The following is an 18,754-nucleotide window of genomic DNA, read 5'->3' on the forward strand; positions in this document are numbered from 1 at the left end:
AAAGAGGGTCTGTAGAAGGTTTTTCCTGGTCAATGATATTTTCATGTAGAAGGGCATGTAAAGTTTCCGGACAAGATGACTTTTATATCTTGAAACTTCTTGATCATGCCATCTAACAGATGGTATTAGTGAAATAGATTAGAATGAATTCCATTTGATTCAGAATGCTGATTTAAAGTATTTTTAACTTGTCTCAATATATTTTGTGTGTTGATTTAGGACTCAGCAAGAAGCCGCGGCCAAAAAATTCTTTTGATCGCCATTTTTGTATATGTATGTATGCACAGAACTTTGACTGTAAATGAGGGAATTTTTATGTGTTTAAATTACTTCAGTAGTCTAAATTATTAATTTTTTTGTTAAAATTACCTGTTTAAATGTTAAATTGTGGTAAGAATAAACATTACAGAAGTGAGAACTACAAGGAAAACTGTGCACAGTATATAACTTTATTTAAAATTTATTAAGTTGATGGTTGTTGATAGAACAGCCATGAAACAGTACATTTATTTCCAGTGTGATTAGGTAAGAAAAACTAGAGACTTGCCTCCCAAATGGTGGTTAGCACATTTGATTTCTGGGGCAAAAAATTTGCTCTTAAGAGTATGATGTTGTAAGTAATTTTATTTAAAAGAGAATTTTTCCAAAATTAAGAAGTTGACCTAAAGTCCAGAGTGTATTAATTCCCCTCTCGTGGTGGTTAGAGTAACCAGAGTCTCAAGATTTGTGAATCAGAGAATATCCTTATCAAAGACTACTCCTGCAATCATTTATATTGATGTACCTCCCTCTGAAATCAAAGATCTTTTTGCCCAAGTAGAGCTTTTTTTTAGGATCAAGATATTAGCATTTTATAATGCCTATGTTGTTGATTTTTCCCTTTGAATGTGGACAGTATATCTTATTTTGAAAGGAAGCTGTGGGGAAAAAATTTAAGAAAGCTACTATTTGCCTAATTTTCATTCAGATGAAAACATTCTTCTGATTAACGGTTTTTACGGGTATTTTGCCTGCTGATAGATTTCATTTCATGCTCCTGATGTCTTCACCTCAAAGAAAGTCATTTAAGTCTTCTTTAAAATTAGCTTTTTAAAAATTTGTATTTTTAATTCAATTTTACCATATTTTAAAGTACAGCATGTAAACTGAGCTGTAGGGTGCGTGGGATTTGAATATTGTAAATAACTCAAAAGTAACCACTGCATTGCAATGCCATTTCACTACACAACCCTGAATACGTGACTGTGTACCTCTCCTAAAAATATGAGAGACTGTTCCTCATTGTAATTTCAAGGCTTTCATGAACAGTTTTTAAAAAATAAAAAGGTAGACTCTTGTGAATTTTTTTTAAAAAGGCTTTAAGTATTAAAATGCATTTGTCAGGAGGGTTTGCCTTTTGATTTCCAAGTGTAAAGAGTCTTCATAAAGTCCTTGCATAACTTAGACACTTCTAACTTCTGAGCTTTAATGATTGAATTTGTAAGCATGATAAAAAAAATTATTTGTTCTTTGAATTTCAGACTATCAAAGGTTGAGGGGTTTTATTTTCCTCATAACTGAACCCAACCTAAGTGTTTCATGGCTAACAGAACCTGCTTTCTCATCAACTCCAGCCATTTTTTTTATTTGTCACAGGTCTTAGAATAAAAATATGTGGTGTGTAATTCCATAAGTCCCAAGCTAGATAATACCACTTAGAGCTTGATTTTCTCATGCCTGTAGCCTAAGCCAATACAAGGACTCTATGAAAACTCTCCTTTTGCAGTACTCTACTCTATTAGTGCTATAATGTGAACTTACAGTCTTATTACTATTACAATTTCTGTAAACATTTGTTCAGGGGTGATAAATAAGAATATTCCAGTAACTGATGTTTCACTCTACCACATTTACTTACCTGTAATAGGAGTGAATTTTTTCCCCTTTATGTTAACATTTTGAAATCCATTTGGACACATGAATCATTTCAAAGACATTATCACAAATTTATTCTTTTTTTATCAGCCCATGAGAAATTGTTTAGGTTGTGAAGTATGAAATTCATGCTAATCATCCCTAAGGAAAAAGCTGCCAAAACCAGTATTAAAAACTCCACAGTCACACTGTGCCTGAAACATTGAAAGGAATACCAGATCTATGCAGTATATTTTTGTCAGGCTAAAATTCAAGTGGTCTCATTCTGATTATGGCCTAGACAAGTGGGTACCTGCACTATATTGAAAGGCCGTAATCATGCATTTTAAATTGCCTCTTCCCTTGGATATTGAATTGCTTTGAAACATTATAAGTCAAGCAGTTGGGATGGGGCAGTTGTATCCCATTAACTGGGTCTGGTTTATCTTCCTCAAAATAATTGAAGATAAGTAGATTACCTCTGAAGAAAAAATGTTTAAACTTGGTGGGGAAAAAAGTCACTGCCAGGATTCTTCAGCTTCTTTGTTATTTTGGATAATTAAATTTATTCACTCTCACACCAGCAAATATTTTACAGGGTGCCTTGGATTAAAACAAATTTTCATTTAGAATATATCAGTGTTTTTTGTGCTCATAAAGTCACTTTCTAAGGAATGCAATAACATCATGATTGTTAACTCCTGATTTAATGTACCTTTTTCATGTTCCAACCTTCCAGCTATGTTTTATTTAAGTTGAAATTTTAAAATAGCAAAAACTATACAAGTACACCATATATTATCTGTTGAAAGGGTCTAATAGCATCTTCCCTGGTTTTGAACTAGTGGTGTAACATAATACTTGCATCATTGATCCCATAAGCTTTTGTGCACTGATTCTTTTATATACATAACTTCGTTAATGCTCTTTTTTAATAAGGAACAATTGGTATAAGTTATTAGCCACCCAGAATGTTGCCTCACTCCTAAGTCAGCTTAATGATGACTTTTAAACACACTGACATTCAGACCACTGTGTTAAATTCCATCCAGAACCTGCCTACCGAAAAGCTTCTTGCATTTAATGGTAGTCACGGTTGTGTTGTTTTGTATAAAATTAAAGATGACTTTTTAGTAACAAAAGCAAAATAGGGACAGGAGAAAACTACTTGAATAAGGGATTGCCTGGTGTAATGCATTACAAAGATGCAATCTTGGGGGGAAATGTAATGTTGAATATTAATATCTGGTGACTGGATCTCCCTGACCAAATGTTCATTACAGGGACATAGTTTTTAAAAATGTTATATTGGTGTTTAAAAAAGAGATTTGATGTAAAATCTATACTTGCAACTTTTTAGATCTGTGTGTTGCCTATTTAAGATATCAATTTTATTGATGTTGCTGTAAAGTTGATATGATTTTCTAGCCATTGTCAATTGGATACTATTTCTCAAGTTATTTTGTTTTCTGACTAATGTTACTTGATGCTAGCTGGAATTCAAGAAAAGACATTAACCTTATTCAAATAAAGAAATATTTTATTAAAATTTCTTTCTCTTTTATTGAACTCTGATAATATCTTAGCCATATATTTATCAAAGCAGTGTTTAATTTTTTTAAATTGATAGTATGAGATACTATGCAGGTCACTATATAGAGTACCAATATGTAGATATCCCCACCCTAAAGAATTAACAGTTGTTGAGAGTTTGTGTGTATGTTATTATAAATGTTTGGATACATAAAAAAAAGATAACAGTACATGTGTAACAGTGTACCAGTATACTTTTATCCATCATCCACCCTTTTAAAATATTTGGTCTTTATGGAAAGACAGAGAGGAAAGGCCAAACATCAACAACAAACCCCAAACAAAATCTTTTCCTATACAGGGCATGAGGAGCACGATATCCTCAGTAAAAACAATGAATGTCATCCATAGCTCAATCCTAAAAGGATTTACAATAACAGGTGCATCTATGTGCTAATGTGGCCATAAGCCACTAATATTTCCAGGGCCACCATAATAGGGCGGCTGAAGGAATTTAGGGGAAATGACACAGTAAGTATATAAGAATTCAGAGAAGAGAGCCCTCATTTTGTAATTGTTTGGCCTGTACAAGAAAGTTTCATGAACGTAGGTAGTCAGACTTGAAAGGTTCCAGTAGACGGAAAGACATGGGAAGAACATGAAGGAACGTGCAAAGTGTATCTCAGGGACAAGATGTAGGCAGTCCACTAGGAGCTGAGAAAACATTCCTTCTGGGGAATAGTTAGAAATGTCAGGTGGGCAACATTGTGGAGAACCTTCAGTATCAGGCTCAGGTTCTTTGATGCTTAGATCTGAAGGGACCCTAGAAATCAATCTCTTGTCTGATTTGTGAAACCCTTTCACAACATCTTTAGTGGAGGTTACCCACCCTCAGCTTGAACATTTCCAGTGATAGGATGCCTTCCACTTCTTGGATAGCTTTTACAGAATGTTCTTCCTTTATATTGAGCCAAGACCTACCTCTTTATAAAAGACCTACTTCTTTATAATTGCTACCTATTAGTACTTATCCACTTTGGAATTAAAAGAGACAAGTTTGATCCCTGATCCACGTGACAGCTCTTCAGATAATAAGGGAGACCTGACTTAGTCTTCTCTAACAAAAACTCCTAAATTTCCTTTAATTATTATGTGATGTGATTTTTAAGTCATGCCCCTTTTTTCTGTCCTCCAGTTTGTCAATATCTCCTAAAATGTTACCTTCAGAGGCAAATAGAAAATTTCATATGTAGTATGACCATTAAATAGGAGAAAGGGCTTATTGCTTTCCCCATTCTGGATACTTTACCTCGATTAATTCAGCCCTAAGTCACAGGTTTTATTGGCATCCATGACCACACTCTTGACTCATATCTTTTATCACCTAAAATCTCTACTTTCTTTTTCCTCACATGAAGTGTTGAGTAAACTCCTTCTCCCATCCTGTATTTCATTGAAAGAAAAATACCTGGTGAATGTAAAGGCATTTATTGTGTACTATTGCCAAGCACAGTATTAAGAGCTGGGGATACAAATACAAAAGCAAAGCCAGTCCCTGCCTTAAAGAAGCTCACATTCTAGTGTGGGAAACAATACATAAGGGACTGGGGGTGGGAGATGTGCAGAACTTTCAGTCCAGAAAGTAGCAAAAGTAAGAGTTATTTTGATGAACTGGCTAGGAGGAATTTGTATAGAAAGGAGTTGTAGAAGAGAGAACAAAGTGAACCTGGCCAAGGTTTCCTAAAATAGTGTTGGGGGGAGGGAGAGATGGCAATCACCCACCTCAGGTGGGATGGGTGGGGAGGAGGTGGAAGGGTGGAAGGGTGTTATCCTTTCATGTTATAGACTACAAGGAATTAGTTGGAAGAGATGACTGGAGAGGAGAACCTTTATTGTCATCTGTTTCCTCTTCATCACTTTCATCTTTCTCACTTCTCATTGTTGTCATCATTCTCATACTTGACCAACATTTTAACAAGATCATCTCAGTGGGTAGGTTCCAATTTTCCCCTAGGAAATGGTCATAACATTTCTTCAGTGCATTGGGGAAAGGTAAGTTTTACTCAGCTGCATTGGTGTCTTCACTGCATATCCACTTGTTTATCTTATAGTAGGTGCTATACAAATACTAGTTGTTAAATTTTAAATAAGTTTTTGTTGATATTTTCTGTTTTTTCCATTACCATAGTATCCCATATATCCCCTCCCTCTCAGAAAGCCATCCCATAAGGCAGCAAAACTGGTTGATACATTGAAAAAAATCCAAAAATGTGCAACATGTAAGACTTGTGGGTCTCTCACCTCCATAAAGGGGTAGGTCAGGGATATCTTCTTATCTGTTCGTACTTGATCTTTCTAATTTTGTTATGTTTTCCTTTGGATTTTTTGGTGTGCCATTGTTGTTTTCATTTACATTGTTATTACTGTATATATTATTTCCTGGATTTGTTTACTTCACTCTGAATCAGTTCATATAGACCTTTCTATGCTTCTCTGTATTCATCACACACATCATTTCTTATAGCCGAGTAATATTTCATTACATTCATGCACCACAGTTTTCTTAGCCTTTCCCTAACTGATGACCATCAATTGTTTCCATTTCTTAGCTATCACAAAAAAGTACTGCTATGAATATTTTGGAGTATGTAGGGACGTATTATTTATGGCTTCCTTAGGCTATAAGCCTAACTAACGATGGAGCCTCTGGTTCATTGGGTATGGATATTTTAGTCACTTTATTTGCATTCAAAATTGCTTTTCAAAATGGCTGTACTATTTCACAGCTGTATGAACAATATTACTGCACCTGTTTTTTTTGTCATTTCTGCTATTTTGCAGAATGTGAAATAAGACATCAGGGTTATTTTGATATATTATTAGTGATTTGGAGCATTTTTTCATATGGTTGCTAATACTTTAGGAGTTCTTTTGAAAGCTGTTTCATCATAATTTTTGACCATTTATCTATTGAGGAATGGCTCATATATATATATTTACAGTCTTTTTTTTCTATCTTGAATACCAAACCCTTATCAGAGAAATATGATAACAAAGATTTTTTTTTTCCCATTCAGTCACTTCCCTTTTCTTAAATGCATTAATGTTCTCCAATACATTAATATTATCTGTTTCAGGTTAAGTAATAGATTGTACAGTTTTGTTTACTTATTCAATCTGTCACTATTTTTCACTTTGTTGGATTATTTAACTCATTCACATTTAAAATTGTGAGTTAGATTTATATTTTCCTCCATCTGTCACAAAAATTATTTTTTTGTGATAATTTTTCCCCCACTTCTGCAGTAAATGCAGTATTATGTTCCTTCAGTTACTTTAATCTTTTTTAAGGTAACTCTGGTTCCTGCTGGCTTTGTTCTTACTCTGATACTCTTCTCATGTGTTATCCCTTTCCCTTTAGGGTTTTGTTTATTAGTTTCTTTTTCTCTCCTGCTTTTGCCTACTTATATGTTTCTTCTACCTTTTTTCCTTCTCAGTCAAGTTACTCCCTCCTTTCTCTTCCCCTTCAAGTTAGTCCTGTTTTTAAGAAAAAAATGTAGCCCCTTTCCAAAAAGGATTTCTCTCACTGTCTTCATTATTCATGTTTCTTTCTTTTTACTTTAGACCCAGGTTTGGGGAACCTGGGGCTTGAGACCACATGTGGCTCTCTGGGTCCTCAAGTGCAACCCTTTGACTGAATGCAAACTTCACAGAACCAATCCCTTTCAGTCAAAGGGCTATACTTGAGGACCCTGAGGGCCACATGTGGCAAGATCTCCACCCCTGCTAGACCCTCATTCTCTGATCCATTACTCTGTAGCGCCAACACCATAGATATGCCGGCACAATTCTGAATCGTGAAACAGAAGAGACTCTCCGCATGGAAGACAGAACCAAAACATTTATTCAGACACCAGAGAGCCAAATCCATCATAGCAATAAAGAAACCTATACATGATAACAAGGCAGAGGACATCACCCTCCCCCAGACTTCCTTCCCACAAACCAGCTCATTTAAACAAATCACAAACAAGCTCTCCCGCTCACTCTAGCCAACCACCTGTTTGCTCTCTCCCTCAGTTTTGACTGCTCTCTAACTTCCTCTCAGCTCTGCTCTAGCTCCGCCTCTGCCTGTGCCACCCTTCCTGTTCCACCCATTCAACAAACTCCTCACTTTACAGACTCATGTGACTTAGGCTTCCATGTGATTTAAGCAGGTCACATGAGCCTATTAATGAAAGGGAAAGATCTTCCCATTTAAATTACCATTATAGACCCCTGTATTTATCTGGACTTTCTCATTTCTCTTTATTCTTCATACAATCAAAGCTTCCAAGGTAGCCATTCTAGGTTTTTCCCTTTAAGTGCTTTCTGCCACTGCCTTATAGGACTTACCTCATGGATTCCCCTTTTCCACTGTGCCTCATTTCAAGAACAATGCCAGTTATTGCAGATGTCAGAAAGCACACTGCCCCATAGCAAGACCCTTCCCCCATCATGTCCCTGAGTATGCAGCAAAGGTCACCTTCATCCCATGGCTAGCCTTTCGACCCTGGCATATCACACGCTCCTCTCTTATCTCCCCATTCTGCTTGCTCCCTTATCCAACAAAAAAAACATTGATTCACCTGAAGGCAGAGTGTCACCAGGGTGTTCGTAATGCCTCATCTGCCTCTTCACTGTTACCTCTACCAAGTTTCCATCTTCACCTCTGTCTCACTGTGCACAGTTTTAAAAAATTATTTTGTTTTCAACATTCACTTCCATAAGATTTTGAGTTCCAAATTTTCTCCTCATCCCTCCCCTTCTCCCACCCCAAGATAGCATGCAATTTGATGTAGCCTTTGCATTTAAATTCATATTAAACATTTTCACCTCTGTCACATTGTGCACATTTAAAAAGAAGTTTCTTCCTAGTGATCCTCTGCTGTCACTTTGTTTCTGTTTCTGTTCTTGCCTCATAAATTATTTGCTCCTCCTGCACTTCTGTTGTTTGGGATGTTTAAGAAGCCAGTAATCTCTTCAGTTGTTTTTGGTTTTTTTTTTTCTAAAAATGTTTCATAACTCTTCTTTATTATTAAACATTCTTTCTTTGCTCAATATGACTAAACTCAGATTTGCAGGATAGGTCATCCTTAATAGGTGTCCATTTCACTTCAAAACTACTATTCCATTCTCTTCTCTTTTTTCTAGTCCAATTCCTTTGTATTTGGAGCTTTTTCTCCTGATGGTTTGCAGAACTTCTTTCTGAATTAAATTGTTAAATGTAACTGCTGTGTGTCTTGGAATTTGTGCTTTTGTTTGCTGTTGTTTTCTAGAGGTGATCTGCAAGTTCTTTTAATTGGAATTTAATTTTCTATGTTCAGAAGTTTTGGACAGTTCTATTATTTCCTTCATTGTGGTTTTAAGGTTTTTTTGTCTTATATTTTTCAGGCTTGGTATAGTTCTGCGCAGATCCATATGCACATGGTGTCATGTTGGTGACTTGTCTAACTCTCTCTGTTCCTCAGTTCTCTAGCCCAGTCTTAGCAGTTCAGAACCTGTTTGCTCTGGCACTGGCAATTCAGAGCTTTACAGCTCTGGTGCTCCTGGGTTGCAGCCCCTGGCAGGCTTTTGCTCCTAAAGGGTTGTGGCCAGGCTGTCTATCTTGACAGCCCAAGGAAACATCCACCGCTTAGAACTCGAGTCTCCATAGCTCTGGAAAGAGAGAGGAAGAAATGAGGCGTAGGGAGGGTTTGATGTAAATAAACCAATATTACATCCTTGGGTCTGCTGGTACAACTTTGCTACTGGAAAGGTGGGAAGTGGAGGAGGAGTACTGACTGAGCTCAGGGTTAATGAGCATCAGTTCCTGGGTTGTTTGTTTTTAACCCTCTTTTGGATTCTGATGTCCTAGACCACAGAACCAGCTGAAATTGCTTTGTATTTGGTGCCTAATTTGTTTTGGAGAGATTCACAAAGTCTTGGGGATTAGAGAAATTCTCTAGTCCACCATCTTGTCATGTGACATAGAGGTTATCCATCCATCACTGCACACAGTTGCAGTTCAAGGGACCACTTCAGGCTTAGAAATAAGTTTGTCATGGTATGCAGCACAGTGGCTACTAAGCAGGACAAAAACTAAGCAAGCTCAAGAGCAAATCCTTGTCCAGTGCTTGGAGCCCAATGAGATAAAATGATAGATAAAAAGGATTATTTTTGTTTAATGAAGCATTCTGGTTCTCAAAGCTCATTGCACTGTTTTCAATAGGAATGATATGCCAGAGGTCTGGAATTTGGAAATTCCTGTATGGCCAAACAGTTCCTGAGAGCAGCCTGCGACATTATAATGAAATTTTAAAAAAAAGAGAAAAGAATATAGAAAGTAGTCAGTTCCGTCTAATGATGGTAGGATGGGCTTTTCCCCAGAGTAATCTGAACCATCTGCCTCTATACACTAAGGAGTTCTCCGCTTTAATCCAGCTTATGGCCGACAAACCATTTTTGGCATCCTCTTTTCCCTATCATTATGTCCTTGAAGAGCTGATGAGGCTGTGTAGAAAGTCTTTTGCTGTTAAATTATTTGCTATCTTCGGGTAAATTTTGAAGATTTTTTTTCTTGAGGTTTTAGTTTTCACTTTTTGGGGAAGACAGCATGACTTTCTTCATCAAAAACATACTAAGTGACCAGGTCAAGAATTTAGGCCTTGGAGGTGGTACGGAAGAGAAAAAGGAAGAAGGAGGCACCTCCGACCCTGCGGCTGCAAAGGGAATGACTAGAGAGGAGTACGAGGAATATCAAAAGCAGATGATTGAGGAGAAGTGAGTACATGCCCCTTGAGTCCTCTTTGGGAGCAAGGCAAGCCTGTGGGAAAGAACTGAGTGTTTGAGAGTCATTCCCTCTCCCTCCCAGATGCCAGGCTTCCTCCTTCTTCTCACAGAGCTGTTTTCTTCAAGTCCTCAATATCCATTCAGAAAAGCAATACTTAACATGGGGGCGCAATCCCAAAAGAAATCCCCAAAGACTGTGTCAAGTCTTTCCTCCCCTCCCCTTCTCTGTGTATTGGGTGAATGCCTAACTAGCTTGGTTGTGTTCTGCTTGGATGAATGGAGAAAGAATTCATTTTTATGTATCAGGAATTGGTCAGAGAAACAAATTTAATTCTGAATTCTGTAGTGTCATGCTCAGGAATGAACTGGTAGGGACTTTACAGGTGATCTGAGTGCCTTGTCCAACATCAATAAGTAATAAGTGGAGGTTCAGTTCATAAAAGATTGGGAGTTCAGAATCATAGAACGATGAGATTTTAGCATTAGAAAATGATCATCTACTCCAGCCTCTTACTTTTTACAGATGGGGAACATAAGATTCACAGTGATTTACTGACACATACACATTCGTTAGAGAAGTGTAAAAGTACATAGGGCTTATAAAAGTTATCTTCCAAAAAGTTCCATAAAATTTGAAAAAGGAAAAAAAAGCAAATCAGTCTGGCAATATTCCAGTACACATGTGTATATATTTCCTTTCCCTTTAAAGCCCATGATAATGATACTTTATTGATAATGATAATGGATGTCATTTGAGAGAAAACCACTCTTTCCAAGTTAGAGAATTAGTGAGTTATTAAAGCTTAGTAAAATCCACCCATGTTTTAGTATCAAGAAAAACTAATTAAAAGTGTGTTTAACTCAGAAATGAAACAAATACCCATCACTTAGAGTTTGGAGTGTACAGTGTATGATTTCAAGGACAAGTATTTCTAATGCTATGTTTTGCTATTACAGCTGTTTCACTAATGATCAATTATGTAATGGTTTTCTAAATCTGATGCTAAGGTGATTATGGGTGAAAAGGTTAATGACCTGGGGGAATCTAAGGCTTACAAAGGGTGGGGTTTAATGGTCACCATTCCCATTGTTTCCAGAAAGATATGAGTGTTTCTGTCCAGTCTGTGTGAGGGGGCTATGTAAAGGAGCAACCCTGCAGGAAAGGGGATGCTTCTGTGCAGTGATGTCCCAGGGCAAAGTCATTGCCTTAGACAGCTTGACCAGACTCCAGTCTGCAGTGCAATAACCTTCCACTACATCAGAAAAGCAAGGAGAATGAAGAAACAGTAATCACTCTAGAAGAGCAGTTCTCAAACTTCTTGATCTCTGGACTCTTTTACACTTTCAAAAATTATTGAGAACCCAAAAAGTTTTTTATTTGTGTGGGTTATATCTATCTATGTTTATCAATATTAGGAATTAAAACTGATAAGATTTTAAAAATATTTATTCACTTAGAAGAATAAGAAACTCATTATATGTTAACATAAATAATACATTTCATGAAAAATTACTATATTTAACAAAGGAAAAAATAATTAGAAGAGTGGTATTGTTTTTACATATTTTTGCCATTCTCTTTAATATCTGGCTCACCAGGAGACAGCTGGATTCTTATATCTGCTTCTGTATTTGATCTATTGCAATCTATTGTTTTGTTTGGAATCTACAAAGAAAATCCAACCATATACAGATATGTAGTTGGAGTAGGGAGGAGTATTTTATAAGCAAATAACATCTTAGTATCAGTATAAATTATTATGAAGAGACCCCTTGAAAGGGTATTGGAGACCTCCAGGGATCCTTAGATCACACTTTGAGAGCTATTGCTCTAGAGCATAGCCCCTCAGGTATATCTATATATTATATAAACATAGACATGTTTACCCACATGTGTATTTGTATATATATATGGGCATGTATCATAGATATGTGTATTGTGTGCAAATATTCATGTTTAACCTACATATGATCAAGGAAGAGCAACTTCTAGTTAACTGATTTTCCAGGTTCTTGGCCTAGAATGGAAACCCAACTGATGGCACAATGCCAACGTCTCAATCATCATTTTAGGCCATCCACCTTGTCATATAAAATTCCATTTATCTTCTCAGAACACTGGGTCTTAGATGCAGTGACTGGTTAGCTGACATCCCAGGTTTGTTTAGTTTCTGCATCCATCCATACCACACTTCCCAAGAGTCAAAAACAATATAAGATCAGTGGCTTGGTTTGAGTTAGGGTACAAGTGCCCCCAGTCCTGGCTAGTTTCTGTGATTCCTCTCTAGTCAATTGCTCTGTGACTAGGAGGAGCTCCGTCATCACAACTTAGAAAATGAATCACTATTAATAGTTCAGCCATTTAATTGGTGACCCATGGGCAGGTCACTTAGCCCCACCCCCTTCCTCAGGACAAGATTGGCCTCATTTGGCTTTAAGCTACCCCTTGATGGATATATTCACCACTCAGAGGTTACATTTTGACTGTAGAGGAAAATAGGAATAGACAAGTATGCAGGGCCATCATGGTTCAACAATTGTATGAAGTAGATAGTGAAATGCCTCTCTCTCTCTCTCTCTCTCTCTCTCTCTCTCTCTCTCTCTCTCTCTCTCTCTCTCTCTTTCAGATGAGGACACAATTTTAGGGAGATAATGTGATTCACCCAAGGTCATGCAGCTAAAGCAGCAAATCAGGAACTCAAATCCAGGTCTTCTAATTGCAAATCCAGTTTTATTTCCACTACTCTGTGCTGCCTTGCAAATTTTGAGAGATCAGGAAGTGTAGAAATTAAGTGGTTTCCATTCTTTCCTTCTTATATAGACATAAATGAAATGTTAATTTAATTTAAGGGCCCTAAGATGATTCATCCAGGGTAACATGGCCTAATAGATAGGACTAGCCTTAAAGCCAACAGTACCTTAATTCAAATTCTACCTCTGACCTAGACTAACTAGGTGATATCAGCAAAATCACCCAGCCTTCCCTTGGCCCAGTCACTGTTCTAAGTAAGACCAGAAGTTGAAGACAAATTGTAGACTTTCTTCTACAGAGTCAGTTCTCTATATTGAGGAAATTATGGGTATGTTTGACATCAAATTAATATCCAAAATTTTTTAAAAATTTGCTTTTGTCTGAACTAGACATTAGGTTGTAAGCTCCTTGAAGTCAGGGACTGTTTTTTGCCTTTTTTTTTTTTTTTTTTTGGTATTCCAAGTGCTTAGAATATTGCCTGGCATAAAATAGCAGGTGCTTAATAAGTGTTTATTGATTGATTTTTGGATAATAGTGTGGATAAGTGTTGGCAGGGCCCAACTAGGACCAGCTTTGAATGCCAACGTAAGGGATTTGGACTGTATTTGTTAGGCAACGGGGAGCTTTTCTGAGCAGAAGAGAGATTCTGAAATAGGGTGCTGGCGATAGGAATGGAGAGAAAGGGATGAATCAGAGAGATGTTTAAGGTGGTTTTACAATTTTGATTGCTAGCTTTTGCTTTTATATCATCATCATTCTCCAATATATACTCCTGTCTCATTCTGAGAGAGCCATGCTTTAGAAAAAGAATGAAAAAGAAAAAAAAACCTTCACAGTTCAGCAAAACTGACCAACACATCAACCAGGTCTAGTATTATATAACCCTTTCCACAGCTATAGTACCTTAGCTATGTAAAAAAGGGAAGAAAGTTCATTCAGATATCTCTTTGGGGAGGGCAAAGCTTGATTATTTTAATTTCACAGTATTTGGTTTCATTTTGTTGTTGCTGTTTCTTCCAGTCACGTTGCTGTGGTAATTGTGTATACCCTTTCCCTAGTTCTGCTTACTTCACCTAGCATCCATTTTTCTAAATCTTCCCATTCTTCTCTGTAGCCTTCATTAATGTCTTTATTTTTAAAATTTTAACATTTCAGTTGAGGATAAGGTGTTGATTTAGGAAGGTAGAAAGTTTACCTTGGGGTATTGACTTTTATTTCAAACTTTCGCTTTTTACTAATTAACTCCTTCACTTTCTTTTTCATACACACTCATCCAGAGACGTAATTCTTTTCAAAATGATTAGACATCATAAGTTCTTGGGCCCCATCCTGTCATTCCCAGAATGAGATCTCTCACTGTCCTGTGTCCAGCATTGGGGACAAAAAAATTAAACCACTGCAACAAAGGGGAAGGGATTTTTTTTAAAAAAAGTTCATAGGATCATAGATCTCACACTATAGTCTAACCTCTTTAATTCTACAAATGAGGAAACTGAGGCCCAGACAGGTGGGATGACTTGACCAACATCATACAGTCAACAAGCATTTATTAAGTGCCTTTTAGTTTAGTGCCAAGCAATGTGTTAAGTGCTAGGGAAACAAAGAAAGGCAAATACAACCCCTGCTCTCAAGGAGTTAAAAACTTTGTACAAACAAGACATACCCAAGATAAATTGGAGGTGATCTCAGAAGGAAGACACCAGCATTAATGGGGATCATGAAAGAATTTTAGATGGGACTTGAAGGAAAACAGGAAAGATGGGAAGCAGTGATGAAGAGAGAGAGCATTCCAGGCATGGGGAACAGCCAGTAAAAGTGCTTGGAGTGTGGAGGTAGAGTGTTTTGTCTGAGTAAGGGCAAGGAGGACAGTGTTACTGGGTCACCGAGTATATGGAGGTATGTAAGGAATAAGAATCCTGCAAAGGTAGGAAAGGGCCAGGTTAGGAAGGACTTTAAAAGTCAAACTTAGGATTTTCTGTTTGATCCTGGAGACAACAAAGAGTCATTGCATTTGAGCCAAAAGTAATAGAAATTTGAATCCAATTTCTCTGATCTCAGCACTCTTTCCTCTATACCATTAAATAATAATAATAATAATCTACAGCGAACTGGAGGGCCCAACTGGGGAACCTAATGAGTGTCACCTCTGCCTAGCCTCCTGCCTCCATTTCAGTTCTGTTCTAGAGGCATAGATCATAAGATCAAAGGTCTTGGTGCCTGTAGTCTGGAGTCCATTTCAGGCCAAGGCAATCTCATATCTGCTTCCCCAATTAAGGGTATTCCAGATGGACATCCTATGAATTTATTGTTATCAGTTTTCTCTTAGGTCTTTCAGCATAGGAGAGGTAAGTAATAAAATGAGTATAGTGCATGGATTGCCACTGGAAACAGGGAGATGCAGGAAAAGCCACTGGATTTCCACTGAGACTTTTAGTGCCAGTTGCCCCTCTTGTTCAGCATCAGTCACTTTGGTTCTCTGAACCTGCAAAAGAAGGAAGGAAATAAGCATTTACTAAGTACTTGCTTTGTGTCAAGCTACTATACTAGATACCTTACAAATATTATCTCCCTTTTTCCTGATAACAAGCCTGGAAAGTGCTGTCATCATCCTTATTTTATAGTTGAGGAAACTGTGGTGACCAACAGGGGTAACTGACTTATCTAGGGTCACACAGCTGGTAAGCGTCTGAGGATTTGAACTCAGGTCTTTCTGATTTCAGGACCGGTTGAGGAGGGTTGCTCCCTTCTAACTTTTGATCCTATAACTAGAAAATCTCAAAGGACATAGAATTTTACAGGTGGAAAAAGCCTTAGGGATTATTTACTCCAATTCTCCTAATTACCAAAGCCCAAAGAAGCTATGTGGTTTGTCCAAAGTTACCCAGCTACTTAGAGGTAACTAAGTGTGCTCAATGGATAGCATCCTGGGTTTAAAGCCAGAAAGACCTGACCGTGGGCAAGTCATTCAATCTTTATGAACTTCACTTTTCTCCTCTGTAAGAAGAGGGTTATAATAGCACCCACCTCACAAGGTTGTTGGGAGGGCCAAATGAGATCATAAAATGTTCTACAAACCTTTGAGTCCTATGTAATTGCTAACTAAGAGTAGGGTGCCCAGAGAGAGAAAGGAACTGCTTCATTACCTAGCTCTGTAGTGACAGAGACCAGTCTGGAATCCAGGTCCCCAGACTTCTCCTCGTTCAGAGCTCTTTCCTCTCTACGGTGGGGTTTGACCAGCATCCCTCTAGAGGCCTGGACTTCAGTGGACTCCACATGCCTAGGAGAGAGAGAGAGAGAGGAGGAGCAGTCAAGGGAATTCTGAAAGTGGGGCGATTTTGTCAGGGGTTCTCCAATGCCATTCTCCTTGTGGAGCCACTGGCAGAGCCCAAGCTGAGTGTTTATCTGTTAATAAAAGCTTAAATGAAGGCTTCTCAGCAATATTTACCATAGAGAGCTTTAAAGACCAACAAACTTTCAAGACCAGAAGAAATGAAAAATAATGTATATAGAATATTTATATTTTATACTCACACATGTTTGCATATGAATATATCTGACATTTATATTTCATATATAACATGTGATATATCATGCATAACATTTGTATGTGATATGTCACACAAAATATTTATGTGATGTATGGCATATATTTACATGTGCTATATCATATATAACATTTATCTGTGCTATATCATATATGATATGATATATCACATATGGCATATATGTGTATATATATGTGTGTGTATGATGGTTAATGCCTTTTACTCTTGAAGGCTTGTTGGTCTTTAACAGATCTCTATGATAAATATCCCTGGGAAGGGAGAGACGGATAGATAGATAGATGGATGGATGGATGGATGGATAGATGGATGGATGGATGGATAAATGGACAGATGGATAGATGTTCATTCCTTTTGGCATTGAAAGCTTGTCTTTAGCATCATATATATGGTTGATGATATATTATAACATTTATATATCTTATATGTATCTATTATAATGCCTATATTTTATAAATGTTATACCATACCTATTATATATAACATATATAAGATATTTTCATTTCTTGTGTATGTGTATAACACACACGTATAGTTTATCTATAAAATGGGGCATTTGATATCTGGGGGACTGGAGACTCTAGTCAGTGCCTTGTCTCTACTTGATCTGATGGGCCACTTTGGGGCCTCGCCCCTTCCCAGAAGCTCCCCCCAGTCCTTCTCACTCTCCAACCTCCTCCGACCCTTGTTCGTTCTGGCTCTGTTCTGACTTTCAGAATGGAAAGGGATGCTGCATTTACACAGAAGAAGGGAGAGAGGGCATGCCTTAGAGTTCATCTCAGGGAAAAATACCGGCTCCCAAAGGTAAGACATTCTGTACAAAGAGTAAGTAACTATTCTGTCTACTAAAGGGGGAAAAAGGGGTGGGGGAAAGGAAGGAAAGATTTATTTGCTGTTGAAGCAACATGTTTACCCATATGTTTCTTCTTGTACATTGCATTCTGGTCAAATTGGCATACTTGCTGAACTAATCATGTGATATTTCCTCTTCTGTGTCTGAAGCAGTTCAGGTGGCTCAGCATATAAAATGTTGGGCCTGGAATCAGAAGATCTGAGTTCAAATGCTGTCTCATACTTACTGGCTATATAAACCTGGGCAAGCTACCTAACCTGTGTTTAACTGTTTCCTCAGCTATAAAATTAGGATAATAACAGCACCACCTACCTCACAGGGACGATTGTTGTGAGGATCAAATGAGATACTAAAGACTGAAGAAGATAAAACCAGCAAAGGTCACTCCACCTCAGCTTTCTGGGGAGTTTATGTAAGGCTATAGGTTTGAAACTAAAAGGAACTCCCTCTGGTCCTACCCACTCCCACGCCCACCCAGTAGGGAATTGTGGAATCTACTCTTCAGAGAAAACAGTTTAATTCTAAAAGTTCATCACTGGGCACTTGTCTGGGTAGTCAGGAGAAATGGGGCCATGTTTCAGGCTGTTTCACCTCAATAGGCAGTAACAGGAAACACTTTGAGAATTCTAGCCAAGAGTATTCAGACAAACCAGTGTTCCGATCAGGAAATCTGGAAGATGCCACCAAACTGGCTGACCCTCTGTAATCTGAAGTCTCACTATTGTCAATGCATTCTGTGCGTGCGTGTGTGTGTGTGTGTACCTGCTCTAACAGGACTGAAAGCCAAGCTGGCATGGATAGTATCTGATGTCATCAGGTATCAGGTATATTACTGCCTTCCTTCTCTACTTAAGACCCTATGAGAGAAATAGATTGAATAACACTCAGGGGGCTCAAGCAGACTTTAGAAAAAGCCTCCCCTTGCTGATGGCAGTGAGCTACTGGTATGCGCTTGCCAGGAAACTGGCATCTCCTCCTCTGAGAACAGAGAAGACAGATTTCTATGTGTAATTGTTTAGATGTAGGGACTGTGCAGGGAAAGAGGGTTCTGAAGTGAGAACTAGTGAGAAGAACTTTAGCAAGAGAACACAGTGGCCCAAGGGATATTACACAGTCACAGAATTTGTGAGCTAGCAGGGACCATATATATATGTATATGTACATATATGTGTGTGTGTCTCTCTCTCTCTCTCTCTCTATATATATATAGACACACACACACACGTGTGTGTGTGCTTTCCATTCACCAACGAGATCCTCACTAGAATACACGCAACAAGTGTTCATGTAGCCTCTGGTCGTGTTGCACTGCTCTAACCACACCCAGTCTGATTCTAACCAAATTTGAAG

The 18,754-nt window shown here is 37.8% G+C and overlaps 2 protein-coding genes across 2 annotated transcripts in view; both read left to right on the forward strand.

Moving 5' to 3' along the window:
• Positions 1 to 3,442, forward strand: part of LMAN1 (lectin, mannose binding 1) — a 42,508-nt gene extending 39,066 nt beyond the window's left edge. Inside the window, exon 13 of the mRNA XM_072605927.1 lies at positions 220 to 3,442. Within this exon, the coding sequence (XP_072462028.1) occupies positions 220 to 256 (37 nt within the window). The 3' untranslated portion in view covers positions 257 to 3,442. The remainder of the gene's footprint in view (positions 1 to 219) is intronic.
• Positions 3,443 to 10,060: 6,618 nt separating this feature from the next.
• The window catches only part of CPLX4 (complexin 4), a 39,433-nt gene continuing 30,739 nt past the window's right edge, over positions 10,061 to 18,754 (forward strand). The window contains exons 1-2 of the mRNA XM_072599546.1: positions 10,061 to 10,227; positions 17,268 to 17,355. Coding sequence (XP_072455647.1) covers positions 10,061 to 10,227; positions 17,268 to 17,355 — 255 coding nt within the window. The remainder of the gene's footprint in view (positions 10,228 to 17,267; positions 17,356 to 18,754) is intronic.

This window comes from Notamacropus eugenii, chromosome 4 (assembly GCF_028372415.1).
Source record: "Notamacropus eugenii isolate mMacEug1 chromosome 4, mMacEug1.pri_v2, whole genome shotgun sequence".
Taxonomy (NCBI): domain Eukaryota; kingdom Metazoa; phylum Chordata; class Mammalia; order Diprotodontia; family Macropodidae; genus Notamacropus; species Notamacropus eugenii.